The sequence below is a fragment of the Pungitius pungitius genome, chromosome 1 (assembly GCF_949316345.1).
Source record: "Pungitius pungitius chromosome 1, fPunPun2.1, whole genome shotgun sequence".
Taxonomy (NCBI): domain Eukaryota; kingdom Metazoa; phylum Chordata; class Actinopteri; order Perciformes; family Gasterosteidae; genus Pungitius; species Pungitius pungitius.
Window position 1 is genome coordinate 25,746,227 of NC_084900.1, and position 16,842 is coordinate 25,763,068.

The window sequence follows — 16,842 nt, forward strand, 5'->3', positions numbered from 1 at the left end:
GCAGCATGCAATTAGAAGGGAGTGCTATGCGAGAAGGGGGGGGGGGGCAATGGGGACACAATTATTATTTACCTTATCTGTAAAGACCTTATTCCTTTTTGTAATCCTCTCTTTCAGTTTATATTCCTCCATCTTTCTGCGTGTGTGTGAGCATTTGGTGTATTGACATTCTTTTATCTTCCACCCGGTTTTATTGTCTCCCTAAACACCTTAAAAATGTTCACCTTTCATCTCTTTCTTTTTTTTCCCCCTCTTTCAAATTGATACGCACACACCCACACACACACACACACACACACACGTGTGAGCAGCAGTAGTAATCCCCCGGCCTCAGCGTCCTCCCTCTACCCACACACACATATGCACAAGCATTTTGGCAGACTGTTCCCATGGAAACCCACACCGGCAGAAAGCACGCGGGGGCCCCTGCCTGTAGGCTTGAGGCGACGAGGAGACTACCCACGAGGAGTCCGGCCGGTTATTGATCCCTCGGCACACGGTGGCCGCCCAAATGTCCAAGCGTGCACGTCCACAAACAACACAATCACACGTGCACAAAAACAGACCCACTTAAACCGGTTCCGTTTGTTGCTTTAACGACTGACAATAATAACTCAACAGTGAATAGACACGCTGCTGCTCTTATAAAGGGGAAACAAACAACCCACCAGCAACTGATGCGTCTCCTTACTTCCAACTATAATTGTAGTTGAAGGAGGAGATGTCAGTTTTCAATGGCAGGCATACGAATGAGAAAAGAAAAATAGAAAAGCCTTCAATGGGCTTTGCTGTTTTTATAAATGTAAGAACACAACATGCAAACAAATATGAAATCTTCCCACGGTGAAATGCCACGAAGAATTGCAGTTGAGAGATGAAATGAGTAATTCCTTCAGGGCTTCGGTGAATCCAATTCACAGTCTTAGAGATATTTTTTTTTTTGCTTGGCACACAGGAAATTGTATAAATGTTGTAGCGCTTCCCCCAAGCTCAGCGATTAAAGAAATGCAGATGAAATCCCGTCCTCCATGTTCTCTGATTTAATGTTAATGCAGGGTTTCAATAACACACACTGGCACGTCTATTCAAACCACTTGTACATGGTCTCCTTAACAAGACTCTTCAGGACCTTGAGCACCAAGAAACCAGTGTTAACCCTCCTATTACTTTTGGGGTTAATTTTGATTTTTTTGATTTTATGACTTTTCCTAATTTAATGGGGACAACTGGGTAAACATAAATGATGATATGTTTCCAATGTCCTATACACATGTTGTACGCACCGGTGTTGCACATTTTAACCTATTTGGGTTTGGTGGGGTGGAGGGGGGGGGGGGGGCGGTGGGGGGTGGAGCTGGGACTGCTGCATGAGGGGCTACTGTGAGACTGACCACCTGTGAGTGCTATGAACGCTTGCACAGCAGCCTTCTAAAGCATCTATCTTGGTGCTTTGGGTGCTTTATTATTCTGCTCTCTCTTTCAACTGAAATTTACTTCTAAAGAAAGATTTTCTGTCAATGAGGTTTTGTCACATTTATTTGACCATGAAAGTGACACAGGAGAATGTGTCTGAGACAAGTGATGATGTTGAGGAGGACCCTGATTACGAGGCATCCTCCTCTGATGAGAATAAGACCCTCATTGTTGACCCTCCTGTTGTCTCTCAACCACCAGCAAACACTCTGCCCTCCAAAGATGTAGTTACTATGGTCCGTCTCCCTGTCTTAGTGTTTCTAATGTCATCAGAATGCTTCCAGGTTTCAACAGATACGCTGTCAGCCAAGTCCATGACATAAAATCAGCATTTGAGCTCTTCATAACACCATCAAGCAAAAAGGATCGACTTTAGATTTTCAGATCACATTTAGAGGGCAGGTGTGTACAGGACAGTTGGAAAGACTTTGGATGTGACCGACCTGCAGCCCTACATTGGGTTGCTCTTTATAGCAGGAATTTACAAGTCAAAAGGCAAAGCAACAGCAAGCCTTTAGGCTTATATACAGTATATTATAAAAATCTTCTCTTTTAAATGTAATTATGTCGATCAGTGACATTTTATTCTAATCTTTATATTTCCCCACAGTCGCTTAACAGGTATTTCCAGATGTTTAAGGGGGTGGGTGTCTTTTTTTAAAATTGAATGCGCTATTTATGTAGTCAACCAACTAGCACAAAGTTCCTATTACATAAACCTGGGTAAAATATAATTATAATGATTTTCTGGGTGTTTAAATCGCTGGGGTCAAATTGACCCCAATGGTAAAAGGTGTGAGTACATTTGAACGGGAGGGTTAAGACAGTTGTTATGATTCATTCACCATGTAACACTTTTCAATCTGAAGCATTTATTTTCCAGCTGCAGTCGACAGGCCGTAAGAGTTAGCACAACATTTGTTCATTTCAAGCCTCATACAGTCAGACAGAGGTGCATGGAAGCATCATTGTTTTCCTGTTTAGAGAACAATATTTTATTCTGTTCATGTGCACACATACTCTGCTATTAATGGATTGCAGAGCAGAAGGCACTAGAGTGGATCAGCAGCGGGATCCAGCTGCTCCTGACCCATATCACCTGGGCGGAACTGGGAATATGATTTTCTCGTTTGATTTGGGACTCCACAGCGAGTGGCATCAAAGGCTGTATGCAGCATTGTGAAATGATTGCGCTCTTGCTGCGCTTTGAAGGACGACAAAGTCCAAAACCCCGTCTCGCGGCTGTCCATGGTCCTGAATCAGCCAACTCATTTCAAACCAGGTACCCCAGCAAGCTTTGCATTGTATGTTTGTGTGTCTGTTGTTGTTTATCTATTAGACTAAATAAACAGCGTGACATCTCACTGGAATATTAATACTACAATGGACATTGATGGCAGAATATTTCTCAGCTGCGCAAAAGATCAATTTGAGCTTTTAAAGTTTGGAGCATCGATTTGCACAGACATAAAAATCATACAGGTTATTATGTGCATCGAACACCTTCCTCTACTGACATATTGACTTTGGGAGGGCAGTGTGAAATAGGTTTAAATCATCAAATCCGGCCTCACCTATCAAGTCTTTGGGTAGGTCTGCTCTTTATATACATGTCAAGGTTCCAGTCGGTAACTAGAAGTTTGATACCTTGGAATACAATGATTAAATAGAGCCTAATGTAATTAGACCTGAATGAGACGGCCTGAGGGTCGCTGACTGTTGGAGGAACACATTTTTAAAACTGAGAAGTTAACTTGTTCAGCATGTACTCCTTAAAAGTCTCCCCTCACCTAGTAATACTTTCTGGAATGTTACTTGTAACAGTCCGGGGCTGAGCATGCACACGGTTATGACATTTCTTTCATATTGCATAAAGCAAATATAGGGAGCCAACCAATGCCAATAAAGTGTATGTCTGTGGAGCAAACTCCTCCTGCAGCTTCCTCACAGCGCACACATGTTCATTTAAAATCAACTGCAGCCAGAAGAAAATCACCACGTAATATTTAAAGTTCCATGTGCTGCAGCGGCTTACAGTAACTTTCCGCTCCTTCCTCGCTGAATTCTCCCTTCCTCCCCCGCCTCCCATTTTCCTTGTCACTCATTACTCACACTTATTTCCCAGTCTCTCTCTCTCTCTCTCTCCCTCTCTCCTTCTGATGTCAGAGCCCCACAGGGTGCCGTGGTAACTGCCCGTCAGTCAGCTTCGTTTAGCGTTTATAGTCCGTCCAGCATCTCTGATCCATTATAAAGGGCTTTAAGTGGCCCAGCGCTCCCTCATCGCTGTCACTCAACATTCTGTCTACTAGACTTCATACTCAACCCTAATTAATCCAACCAGCCGCTCCAATTAAAATTAAAGGTGGACATGAGATACAACATTTAGTTACTGATCCCCGTTACTTATCCCATCAACATGTAGTATTTAAGTTCAAAGAAAATGAAAATTAGGGAAGAAAAGTCTAATATTGAGTCACACGTATGTGAGAAGACATGCCATATCTCTTGGGTACTTTAGAGCGGCACAGACAAGCAAGGTTCTGCACAGGTTGATTTTTTGAAGATTTGATTTGACAGAATTACTTTGAATGTTTAATTCCAGATATCCACATACATTTCTCTTTATCAGGGTTGTTACCAATAATATAGGGCTTTTGCTGATGTTCTAGAACAACCATTATTCTCCAAAATTGCCATTAAGATTAATTTACAATTGAGGTGACAATCAGAGTCTAATCAAATCTTAACAAGTTGCTCAACGGACAGAAAGTCTTCAGGTTTTCACATTCTCACATTATTGGAGTTCCCATTCATTCTAATTAACCGTCAATTTTCCGGAATAGGGATCAGAATTACTTTGTGACAGAAATGTTCCCCAGACGGATTCACTGCTGTCTGGATTTTACTTTTCCTGATAGACCAAACACTATTAATATCCCAAAGACTTTCAAGGGCATATAAGGATTGAACTAGTTTCATATTCTGTCATTAAACTAGGAATACGTATCATGCAAAATATGCTTTGTAATTCAATCGCCTATTTTTACTAGGTTTGGTATGAGAGGGGAGTATAGTACCATTTGTTACATACGCATTAAAACCCCCCTGATACAAACACACATTCTTTTGACTTTTTGTTCTTAAAAATTGGGATTTCTCACTAACCCTCCCAGAAAAAAAACAATCATTCTTGGCACAATACACTCTAAGTTAAAGCAATATAGCTTTAGTCTGACTGAAGTTGATTCTCACTCATAAAGAAGAAATCTATAAACTAATGGTAATTGTGCTTATCAATCACTGGGATTGAAACATTAATAGCCCGAGAGTGGGAGATCCCCATTGTAACATTGAACCATTGTAGTTTTAGATTTTGGGGCCAGAGCAACTCTACGAGGTATCTTGAGGTATCATAGCCTGACCACCTCAGGGTTCCCTTTGACCTCTGACCTCTCTGATGGGTGGCTAGGAAAAAATAAAGCATCCTCTGCGTGTGTTGAGAAAGTATCATGACATCTAACGTGCCTCTACTGAATGGGTAAAGGGGGTAATACCTGTCAAACTGTTTCGCACGCTGCCTAGTCACAAGTCTAGACGTCCTCATGCTCCCCCGACACGCACATTCCAAATCCTGTTAACGCCGCCCGCCTGTTCCACAATAACCTGCATTCTACTGTAATCATGCTGACTGACTGAGGCGTGCAAAGTCGTCAAATCAACAAATCCTGGTGACGGAGCACGAGGCTGGAAGGAGAGCATTTTTCCGTTTATGCATTCAAATCTTAGTTGGAAAAGAGGGACATGCGTTATCGAGCACCTGAAGCTGTCCTCCAGGCTCCAATTCTGAAACCAAAAAAAGGTTTGGATCCATACTGGCTGGGACACACATACAGCTAGTGCTGCGTGTCATTCACAATATGTAGTCTTAATTCATTCAGTGTTGGCTGATCCTCAAATAAATTGACATAGAAAACACAACAAAATATTTGTTTATTCTCTGCATTATACATAGTTGTTAATGATACACTATACACTAAACAATACACTTTCCATGACAAATAAGATAAGTCCGTACAGTAGGATTTAGATTTGTGTTTTATGGCACCGTATATTTCTCCATTGTTTGAAAGATTTTAATTTAGATGTTTGATAAGTTAAGCAATATTAAGAAGCGGTATAGTTTTGGCTTGAATAGTAAGGACTAAGTCAAATTTTGTTTTTTAAATTGGCAAAATTAAAGGAGAATATCAACATTAGCATGTAACTTTTGACATCAGAAGATTTTGAGGTTTGATACTTAGCGACACCTCAACCACACCCAAGCTTAAGCCTTAACACCTTAGGCATATGACTTGAAGTCAGACACAGTGATAGACACAGGAGACAGAGGGAGAGCCATGAACACAGCAGGGACGCAGCGACTTGCACTCGCATCACGCAGCTTCGGGGCTCATATTCTCCTTCTCAGCACCCCCGACTGACACGCCTTGTGGATCTCCTCCCATCAGCCCCAGGAAGAAATCATGTTCAATTCTAGCCGTGTCATTAAAAAAAATGTACACCCAGACAACACTATAAATTGGTATTGAATGGGAAGACGGCGGTCGGTGAAGTATTTGCATAATGTAATTTTTTTCTCCAACTATCAGGAAATGGATCTGCCCATTTAGCCATGGACAAATTAGTGTTAAATTGGGATGATGGCCGGATAGCGTGCACGTGCTTTTACAATAAAATGAATCACACTAAACAGAACAATAAATATGGCCACTATAAGACAGAAATATGAATAACCCATAAAAAATAATACAGTTCATCCTTCCACAGAAAACATTATTCACACTAAAGTGATACAATTTGAATGGGTTTTTCTTTTGCTTGAGAGACTGTGGGCGCGTGCACTTGCGCGAGCGCGTAATACTCATCGATGATCATTCGGGTATGACGTCACTTTTACAAGAGCGAACCTGACGTCCCAGAGTTTACATCACTGGTCTGAATTATATTGGGTGTAGACAGATGAGGGAAATCTTAATCTGTTATTAATAAAGGATGCTGCGAAATTTGTATTTATAATATTTACACTCACGCAGCTTGTCACGGTATCCTTGGAAAACTTTCCAGGAATTGCTTTTCCTCCAAAACATACGACTATAATTTAATTTTAAAAAGTCAGAATCCGGTAAACCCGGAACAACGGTGGCAAACATGCAGGGCTATTTGTAAGGACGATACGCTGATGATGGTGTGGTTGTGTAAGATCCAGGACATCCCCTCCGTCCAGTTGTGGACATGGCTGCCGCCGCGGGTGCTGTGTAACAACCATCATGAGAGAGGGGTGGAGAGAGGGAGAGAGAGAGGGGAGGCGTAAAGATGCAAGCAATAGGGGGAGGGGGAAGGGGAGAAAAAGGAGGAGGAGAGTTTGATCGTGTGTGTGTGTGTGTGGACGGATGGATACCACCGGGCTATGCAAAGGAGAACGTGCACACACGCACACGCACACACACACACGAGAGAGAGAGAGAGAGAGAGAGAGAGGGTAATGTGTGAGCCAGCCAGTCAGTCAGTGAGAGTGTGTAAGCCATGTTGGATGTGAATGAACGGGAGGAGAGATGCTGCTGCCACGCCGCTCCTAACGCTCAGACCTCCAGCTCCACGGACCACAGCGGGTAGATGCCAACTCTCGGGGCCGACGGAGAGACGGGGGAGCCTGGGGGAAGGTGTCGGGCGGTGCCGGCGGTCCTGGAACTGGTCACCTAGCCGGAAAGAGGGAGTGAGCGAAGTAAGACGCACTCGAAAGAGAGAAAGAAAGAGAGATATAGAGGGGAGAGAGAGAGAGAGAGAATAGGACGTGGTTGAAGAGGGAGAAAGGAGAGAGACAGAAAGGAAGAGACTAAATGGCTGCACCGCTACCGGGCTTCACCCCGCTCCTGCTCTCTTCTCTGGCACTCCACCTGCTCCTCCTCGGCCCTTTGTTCGCCCTCACCCCGGAGACTGGGAATACAGCAGGGTCTTCTGACCGATGGACCCCCGGTCTCCGTAACCGAGACGCCGGTAAAGTGAGCCGGCAGCAACAGCGGCAGCGGAGCGAGGAAGCAGGGGAGTCGCCGAGGGGCAGCCGGAGCACACGCCCAAGCAGGTGGACCGTAGAGCGGGTGCGGACTGTGGGATGCTTTGGAGAGGGCGCCCTCGCAAGATATCACCAGGATGGGGCGAGGGGGACACGACATGGGAGACTCGAAGGAGTCGGGACGTTTTGGAGGGAGGGGGCCAGCAATTTAACACCATCGTCACCCCCTCCTCCCCTGAACCCGGGTATCGGGAGCAGCGTCGGCGCAGGAGAGAGAGCGGGTAGCGGGAGGGTAAGGAGGAAGGGCGTTGTTTCTCCTCCCGCTTCACCTGCTTTCGCCTCCTCGCCGGTTCAGAACGGCCAAACACGGGCAGTACAAAGGACTGTAGGGCGCGCGCATCGGTGGCCGGCGTCGAGGCCACACCTCACCAAACGCGGCGCCGCCAGTGCCTTTGTGCACGCCTCTGGCCTGCGCAGGGCACCCGGAAGTGGAGGTAGGAGAGGGAAAGAGGCGTGGGAGAGGGCTGGTGAAGTGAGGAGGCTCTTTGCTACATGCTGCTCCATGATGCCTGGCTATCTCTGCCGTCCAGGCGCCGACAAACAAGCTCTCTTCCCGACTAACGACCCCTCAATTGGCCCCTCACTAACCGGTTGCTCTTGTTGCATTCATCCTCTCTCTGGATACAATTCACCACACAGTGAGTCTTCAAAATACAAATTCAAATTTCCTCCCGGTTTTACCAAGAATTTAAACTATATGCACAGATCAAATTTAGACTACATTTGTATTTTTTCATCTTATTCTTCTCAGAACAGCTACATAGAGAAAATTCTGCCCTGTCTAGTTTCCATGAACAGCTCAGCCAACGTGGACAGAGGAGCTGGTAATTGTTCTCATTTGGGAAGGCACAATGTTATTGATCTGAGCAGTAACAGAGAGGTGGGTGATGATAGTTGTTTGAGCAGGGTGAGGGTGAAGGGGACAAGGACTGGGAGAGATGATGAGGGGGGAAAGGAAGCATGCAGATGTTGTGCACCGGTAGGGATTAACCCCGGTACCTGGGCGCACTTACAATGTTGGAGGCCCCCAGTCCCCGAGGAGAGAGCAAGGTATTACCACGTCAGAATTATGGGTAAGAAGGGAGAAAGGGCTGGTAGGAGAGAGGGGAAGGATGGGGGAGGAGGAGTAGAAGGAGGAGGGGTGAACCCTGGCAACAAATACATTAATTTATCTAATTATCCGGATAATTATTTGGCTTGTCCGATTGTGACGCTCCTATGTCGGGCTGATGATGAGCTTCCGCAGGGGAAATCACCAACAGCAACCAGAGGGCAGGGCAGCCAAACCCAGGGAGAAAGCAGGGAGGTTTCTGGTGGTCCCTTTGGTGGTTTGGACAGAAAAGAAATGGGGGATGGATACATAGCAGAGTTTATGGTCCCAGAGGGAGTCACAGCTCCAAGGATCCCCCCCAGCAGCCTCACAGAGACGCCTGACCAACGTTTTACATCCAGCAAAAGTGCATCAATTGCATCAACATATCCTGGCCGTGTGCTCAATACGCCCCCTCAAACACTATCAGGCGGTGGTACAAAAAGTGGAAAGAGATCCAAACTAATGCGTCTGTCTGGTGAGAAAGTAAACACAACTTCAGAGTCTGCCAGTGACTCAGGCTTTTTCTCCCCTGCAAAGTTTCCGGTTAAATCTCCCGGTGTTTTGTCTGACACGTCTCGCTCTGCAACAGCCTTCAATTCATCTCTCCTCCCTCAGCCCAACGACACCACAGCAAACCAGCGCTCTTTCTTCTCGGAAATTACACTGCCCATGTGGCAAGATGACCCCGTGCATTCGCTTCCCTTATCCTATCCAAAGGATGTGATTATAGCACCACGGACAGCTCCGGGGGACTCTCGTCACATGTTTTTGTGGAGCAAATTAAACAGCAACAGTAATAACAACAACGAGGAGGAGGAAAGCAGGGACGTGAAGGGATATAGTCATGACTCTGACACAGGAAACCCGCCTTGGCTTGGTCAGACACAGCAACAGGACTTGTGGGAGATCGCACTGCAAGAGATTGTCAAGGCAGGGTGTGCTGACGGAAGTTCCACTGACTGTTCAGCCACCAAGCAGGGCGACCCTGGACATATGCAATTAAAATCTGATAAGAAACTGACGTTAGAGCCCAAAGGTGTTAGACAGTTGGATAGGAGGCAGATGGGGGCCGAGGGAGAAAAGGAGAGGGATGCAGAGAGGGAGGGAGAGGGCTTGGAAGGGTCTGCTGCTGCTGCTGTTGCTGCCGCTGTTGGGGGAGGAAAATTACAGGTGGGGGAGGGCAAGAGGGAGGCGCGGCTGATGGCAGGGAGAGAACCAGGGGGAGAAGAGCAAGAGAAGGAGGAGTGGGAGAGCGAAAAAGGAATAACAAAGGCAAGCCAGGCAGAGGAGAGAGAAGCAGAGGGAGGAAAGGGTCAGGATAGGGGCAGCAGCACCATCGCACAGCCAGATAGCGAAAGAGGGAAGAAAAAGAGCCGGGCAGATGAAAGCCGGGAGGTTGGGGAGAGGAATGAGAGGGGGGATGGTGGACAGCCGGAGAGGCACACCTCAAGGGGAGAGAGGAGTCTGGAACGGCTGATAATAGTAGCAGATGATGAAATCTCACCGGGAGAAAGGGGGAGGAAGATTTTGATGCCCTGGCCTCGCGCTCGACGTGCAGCCAACAGACATCCCCACTTTTCACAGTATAACTTCCAAGTACAAGTAGCTGAGAACCAGCCACCCGCAACCTCCGTCATCATCATGTCCGCCTCAGACCCGGATGCAGGAGATGCAGGCAGGGTGAGCTACACCATGGCCCCGTTGATGAACAGTCGATCATCCGACTACTTCCGCATCCACCCAGACACAGGCCTCATCTCCACCACTCAGATCCTAGACAGAGAACACATGGATTTACATTACTTCCGCGTGACTGCAACGGATCACGGCTCCTCTCGTCTCTCTGGCACCACAATGGTGGCCATTACGATAGCAGACAGGAACGATCATTCTCCTATATTTGAGCAGACCGAGTACAGGGAGACAATCAGGGAGAACGTAGAGGAGGGGTACCCTATCTTACAGTTGAGAGCGACAGACTTAGATTCCCCATCTAATGCCAATATCCGTTACCGCTTTGTCGGGGACACGGCTGCAATGGCACGAGCAGCCTTTGAGATTGACCCGCGCTCCGGTCTCATCACGACCCGCGGAGCGGTAGACCGGGAAAACAACGAGCACTACACTCTACAGGTGGAGGCGAGTGACCAGGGGAAGGAACCGGGGCCACGCTCCGCTATTGTTAAAGTTTTCATCACTGTGCTGGATGAAAATGACAACGTGCCGCAGTTCAGTGAAAAGCGATACGTCGTGGCAGTGAAAGAGGACGTACGGCCTCACACCGAGATCCTCCGTGTGAGCGCCACGGACCGGGACAAGGACAGCAACGCTGCTGTTCACTATAACATCATCAGTGGTAACAGCCGAGGACAGTTTTCCATCGACAGCGTCACCGGGGAGATCCACGTCGTGGCACCGCTAGACTTTGAGTCCGAACGGGAGTATACGCTCCGCGTTCGTGCACAGGACAACGGCCGGCCGCCTCTCTCCAACAACACGGGTATTGTGAGTGTGCAGGTGACGGATGTCAATGACAACCCACCGATCTTTGTCTCCACACCATTCCAGGCGTCTGTGCTCGAGAGCGCCCCTATTGGTAGTTCCATCCTCCACATTCAGGCCATTGATACCGATTCTAGTGATAATGCCCGTCTGGAGTACAGGTTAACTGGCACAGGCTCTGACACACCATTCATTATCAATTCTGCTACAGGCTGGGTGACTGTGAGCTCCATACTTGACCGTGAATCTGTGGAGCACTTTTTCTTTGGCGTGGAGGCCAGAGATTATGGCATGCCGCCTCTTTCCGCTACAGCCAGTGTGACAATTACAGTGATGGATGTCAATGACAACCGCCCTGAGTTCCTCCAAAAGGAATACTATGCTCGCCTGAATGAGGATGCGTCAGTTGGTACCAGCGTAGTGACCGTCACGGCTGTGGACCGAGACGTCAACAGTGCTGTCACCTATCAGATTACGGGAGGAAACACTAGAAACCGCTTCGCCATCAGCACGGCAGGGGGGGCTGGACTTCTCTCGTTAGCTCTCCCATTGGACTACAAACAGGAGCGGCGTTATGTTCTCACAGTCACCGCCTCAGACCGCACACTCCACGACACCTGTCAGGTGCACATCAACATTACAGATGCAAACACTCATCGGCCCGTTTTCCAGAGTGCCCACTACTCTATTAGCGTGAACGAGGACCGACCACCTGGAAGCACCGTCGTTGTGATCAGTGCCACGGATGATGACGTTGGTGAAAATGCTCGAATCACGTACTTCCTTGAGGACAATATCCCACAGTTCCGCATTGACGCAGGCACAGGGGCTATAACACTCCAGGCAGAGCTTGACTATGAGGACCAAATGACCTACACGTTGGCTATAACGGCTAAAGACAACGGCATACCACAGAAAGCAGACACTACATATGTTGAGGTGAACGTGAATGATGTCAACGACAATGCACCTCAGTTCGTCAGCCCCAGATATCAGGGAACAGTGACCGAAGACGCCCCTCCCTTCACCAGTGTCCTCCAAATCTCAGCCACTGACCGTGACGCGCACGCCAACGGCCGCGTTCAGTACACCTTCCAAAATGGCGAGGACGGGGATGGAGACTTTACCATTGAACCTACATCCGGCATCGTTCGAACTGTTCGCCGTTTGGACCGCGAGAGTGTGCCATTCTATGAGCTGACGGCCTACGCCGTGGATCGAGGCGTGCCCCCTCAGCGAACCCCCGTCCACATCCAGGTGACGGTCCTCGATGTCAACGACAATGCACCTGTTTTCCCTGCTGATGACTTTGAGGTTCTAGTGAAGGAAAACAGCGCAGTAGGCTCTGTGGTAGCCCAGATCACAGCCACCGACCCGGATGAAGGTGCCAACGCTCAGATCATGTACCAAATCGTGGAGGGCAACATCCCTGAGATCTTCCAGATGGACATTTTTTCAGGAGAGCTCACCTCACTCATTGATCTTGACTATGAGGCCCACAATGAGTATGTCATCGTAGTCCAAGCCACCTCAGCACCTCTTGTCAGCCGGGCAACTGTCCGCATCCGCCTGTTGGACCAGAACGACAACAGGCCCACTCTGCAGGACTTCCAAATCATTTTCAACAACTTCGTATCCAATCGGTCCAACAGTTTCCCCAGCGGCGTAATTGGAAGAGTACCCGCCCACGACCCTGACGTGTCAGACAGACTGTACTACACCATCGACCGAGGGAACGAGCTTCACCTGCTGCTCCTGAATCACACGAGCGGAGAGATCCGACTGAGCCGAAAACTGGATAACAACCGTCCGCTGGTGGCTCCCATGCTGATCACTGTCACAGGTAAGACTGCATGGAGGGAGTACTGAGAGGGAGGGTGTGTGTGTGTGTGTGTGTGTGTGTGTGTGTGTAGTCCGTTTAGATTCCCCTTTCTGTAACAAATCCTGTGAAGATAAGGACCCAGCCTCTACAGAGTGAGAAAGCAGAGTGATAAGACTGGGAAACATTTGGTTGACGTCTTAGCATTGCTTTTACCTTTTTTTTTAGTATCGTTTTCTGGACAGAGGAAATACCTGAAAAACACAGCTCTTTGTGTCTGCAATTTAATTGAACAAGTGGGAGGGGGGAGGCAGCGGGAAAAGCAGCTTTGTCACCTGTGTTTCAGGCTGCATGTCCCTGAAGGAGAACGATCTGGGGAGAAATTGTGTGTTTGTAAGAGAAATATAGACAAGGGCGGAGCTGACAGAGCTAGAGAGGATGGGAGGTAAACATTATGGATGCTGGTCGGCTTAGCAGAGTTTCCCTTTGAGGAAGAGTAGTGTGCGAGGAAAGGATGACAAGAGAGAAAATGTGTGTGATGCTGAGTGAGGATTTTGGGTGAGAAATGCAGCAGCAGATATCAGGGAATTGAGAAAAGGTGTTGGAGAAGAGATAAGTGTTTGAAGGCACTCCTGTTGCTGTGAGATAACTGGCTATACGTATTAGTGGGATTCTCATATCAGTCTGCGTGTCATCAGTTTATGAGATATGCAACTGCAAGCAAGCGGTGTAGGCATGTGTGTTATTTCCAGCTTGGCGAGACATTTTTGCTATTGGAAAAACTACTCTGTAGTTATGAGCACCAAATCTATTTGATTGACATGTGATCTGAGCCAATCAGTCCAAGTTTCCATTGTAGAATTAAAGAAAATGTACCAGGGAATCAACGAGGTGGACAGCTTTGACTTTCAGAGCCAAATGCTGTCACTTGCTGGTAGATAGTATCACTTCTTCTTTTTGATTTGATTTATTGCAAGACGAAATATAACAAGGAGAAGTGAACCTTCAGAGGATACCTATTTATTTTAAACACTGTGTGATTCTCCAGGAAAACATCTAATTAATCAGACCAGAGTTTTGACCATCCATTATGTTGATCACTTCATACCGTGGGTAGTTATGTTTGCAGTACAAATACGTCTTTGCTGTATCTATTAATTTTTATTCTAAGCTGCTTTAAGACCCAAGAATATAATACTTATAATAATATTTTGTTGAATTGATTTTTAGGTATTATTTTACGGTGTTTTTTATGTTCATTTTGTTCCTTTTCCATGTCTGAGAAAACAGCGTTGGGAGCTTCTTTGCTGTCAATGAGCCTTACAAACAGAACAAGGAAAAGAAACAAGAGCATTGATTTACGCTTCAACGGCGTGGTTGGTGCTGTCTTTGTACTCTGGCTCGGGAAGTGTGTGTGACCTGCTACCCTATTTACACAGCTTTTATACCCGCCTCCCTGGTGACACGCAAGATATACATATTCAGTTTGGTGTCACTTTGATGTCATCTGTGAACGACGGATCAAGTCAACAAATGGTGAAGTCTGCGACTGAATATGAGAGAGTGTGTGAGGAAGTGACTGAGTGACTCCACATGACCGAGGAGATGAGTGACTGAATGGATCGAGTGAGTAGACAAAGTGTGTTTAACGTTAATTAATAAGAGAGTGCACGAGTGATCATAGAGTGGGCTAAGGAATGAGCAATCAGGCACATGCGTGTGTGTGTGTGTGTGTGTGTGTGTCATAAACGGTATTTATGCACATGCAAGCCTTTGTCTCTATGCCTCTAATGTGCATTTGCTTCGATTCAACCAGACGTGTAGATCCATTGACAATTTTCGCGCTATTTTGCTCTCACTATGAGAGCCTTTTCCTCTGTCTGTCTGTCTCTCTCTCTCTCCCCCCAATCGCTTCGGGGTTTGACAGTTATGAGATTATAATGAAACAACAGTCAGCCAGAGTCATGCTCGGAGCAAAGCTGTCACTTTCATTGTGTGCTGTGTTTTATCTGTGACTATCCTCCCCTCTGCCTGCCATCGCTTTCTTCCTCTCCTTTATTCTTGCCGTACTAAAATGCACGGGTGACTTCTTGGCCCCTTTTCTTCTCCTTCCACTCTTCAGTCTTCACCCTGTTGTAGTATTTTCCGTCCGTATTCAGCGATGCACCCTCCTGTCCTCCAGCTCCTCTCCCTCCCTCACTATTGCACACAACTCTCACTGGTTGTGTCTCTTCCACGGCATATTCTTTTCTCCTCTCCTCTTTTGTACTATCTGCCCTCCTTATTTCCTCTTTGTGTCTTCTCCAGTGTTATTTATCGGATTGTTACTCATGAGTGTGTTTGAACAGTGTTTTTTCAGATGCATTTTGTGTGTGTGTGTGTGTGTGTGCTTGTGAATTATTTGTGTTTGCATATAGCTATGCTGTGCAAATGTGTGTGTTTGTGTACTCTCAGGTGGCTCAAAGCACTGCATTTGAGAGTGTATTCATGCCTTTTCATGAATAGTATCTATGCATGCCAGAGTGCCGGGGCTACTGGGACTTCTATGTTTTGCTATCTTATTTCCTCGGTCTTTTACACTTTGTTCTCTCTCTTCTTCCTTTCTCTCCCATTTCCCTCCCCCTCTCCCACTCTCTATCTCTTTCCTATTCTCGTTGCTCCTGACTTTGTGATTCTCAGGATAGTTTCCCTATCACGCTTGTGTCGCCAGTGGTTTACGTACTCACAGACACGTCAATATACATTTGCACCAATTAAAGTGGCTTTGGGATCAGTTAGTTGAGGCAAGTGAAAAATAATCTAATTTCAGCTTTGCACTCCAAACAGCATCAGCTCAAGGTGTCCTTGAGCAAAGAAACCCCCAACTGGTCCCATGGCCAGCAGCAGAGGCTATGGCTGCACTAGAAAGCTCCCAGTTGTGATTATGTGTAACAGTTCAAAATGAGAAACAAGGGCCAAGCTAAATGACCTAAAACTGCAATTTTGAAGCACGGTGTGTTCAATTCGGCCTTTAAAATTTCTGACAGCAGAAAAGGAGCTGGTGTAAATAATAAAATGAATAATGTTTGATATACAACTAGCTGCTTTAGTATCTTCACCGTTGCATCAGGTTGTCATCCTTGATGTCTCGCTGAGAAACAATTATTCGAGTATATCTATTCATCCATTGCCGGCCTTTTGGAGTCATGTATTTATTGTCTAAGGTGGGAAAAGAATACATTCAAAAACGGTGACCAAGCAAGATAAATAGAGCTGAAAAAAACATTGATGTCATGAACCACTTTTAATGGGTCGCCACCTGGACCCTCAGGAAGCCCCACAGGCCAAACATCACCAAAACAAAGTGTTTTTTATATAATAGACTTTTGAAAAGGGGCATCTGTGTTTCATTTCATTTATTTGATCTCCATACTGTTTCAACGTCTAATGCTTCCAACAATTTACATATCATTGTCAATGTGTGTGGAAGTGAGAAAGAACACACTCTCTTTTTTAATCATTTTCACAACTTTTAATGTCACTTTGTACTGAGTGCAACCATAAGCCTTCAGAGTGTGTCTGGAAATGAATATTTAAACAATCTCCGCTTCTTGTTCTTCCCTCTGCGTCGACGGCCCTTTTAGTCTTTCTTAGAGTCAGGTGCTTTGTGACAGCTCTTGATTGAAGTGTGGGATGAAATGATCAAAATGCAACCCCTTGTTAACCTGCCGATCCCTCCTCTCAATCCCTGAGAGAGGGCAGGGGGGAAGGTGTGCTGGTTTGGAATATGTTAGTCTACTCTGCCGGACTTATTGATCTTTTATCTCACTGATTTTGGTGCAATTT

At 46.5% G+C, this 16,842-nt stretch overlaps 1 protein-coding gene across 3 annotated transcripts in view; it reads left to right on the plus strand.

Moving 5' to 3' along the window:
• Nucleotides 1–6,335: 6,335 nt before the first annotated feature.
• Nucleotides 6,336–16,842, plus strand: part of celsr3 (cadherin, EGF LAG seven-pass G-type receptor 3) — a 71,755-nt gene continuing 61,248 nt past the window's right edge. The window contains exon 1 of one of the 3 annotated variants that reach the window (XM_037478477.2): nucleotides 6,336–13,041. In XM_037478477.2, coding sequence (XP_037334374.2) covers nucleotides 7,371–13,041 — 5,671 coding nt within the window. In that variant the 5' untranslated portion in view covers nucleotides 6,336–7,370. The remainder of the gene's footprint in view (nucleotides 13,042–16,842) is intronic. The other 2 variants (XM_062563661.1, XM_037478478.2) reach the window with 2 other exon arrangements.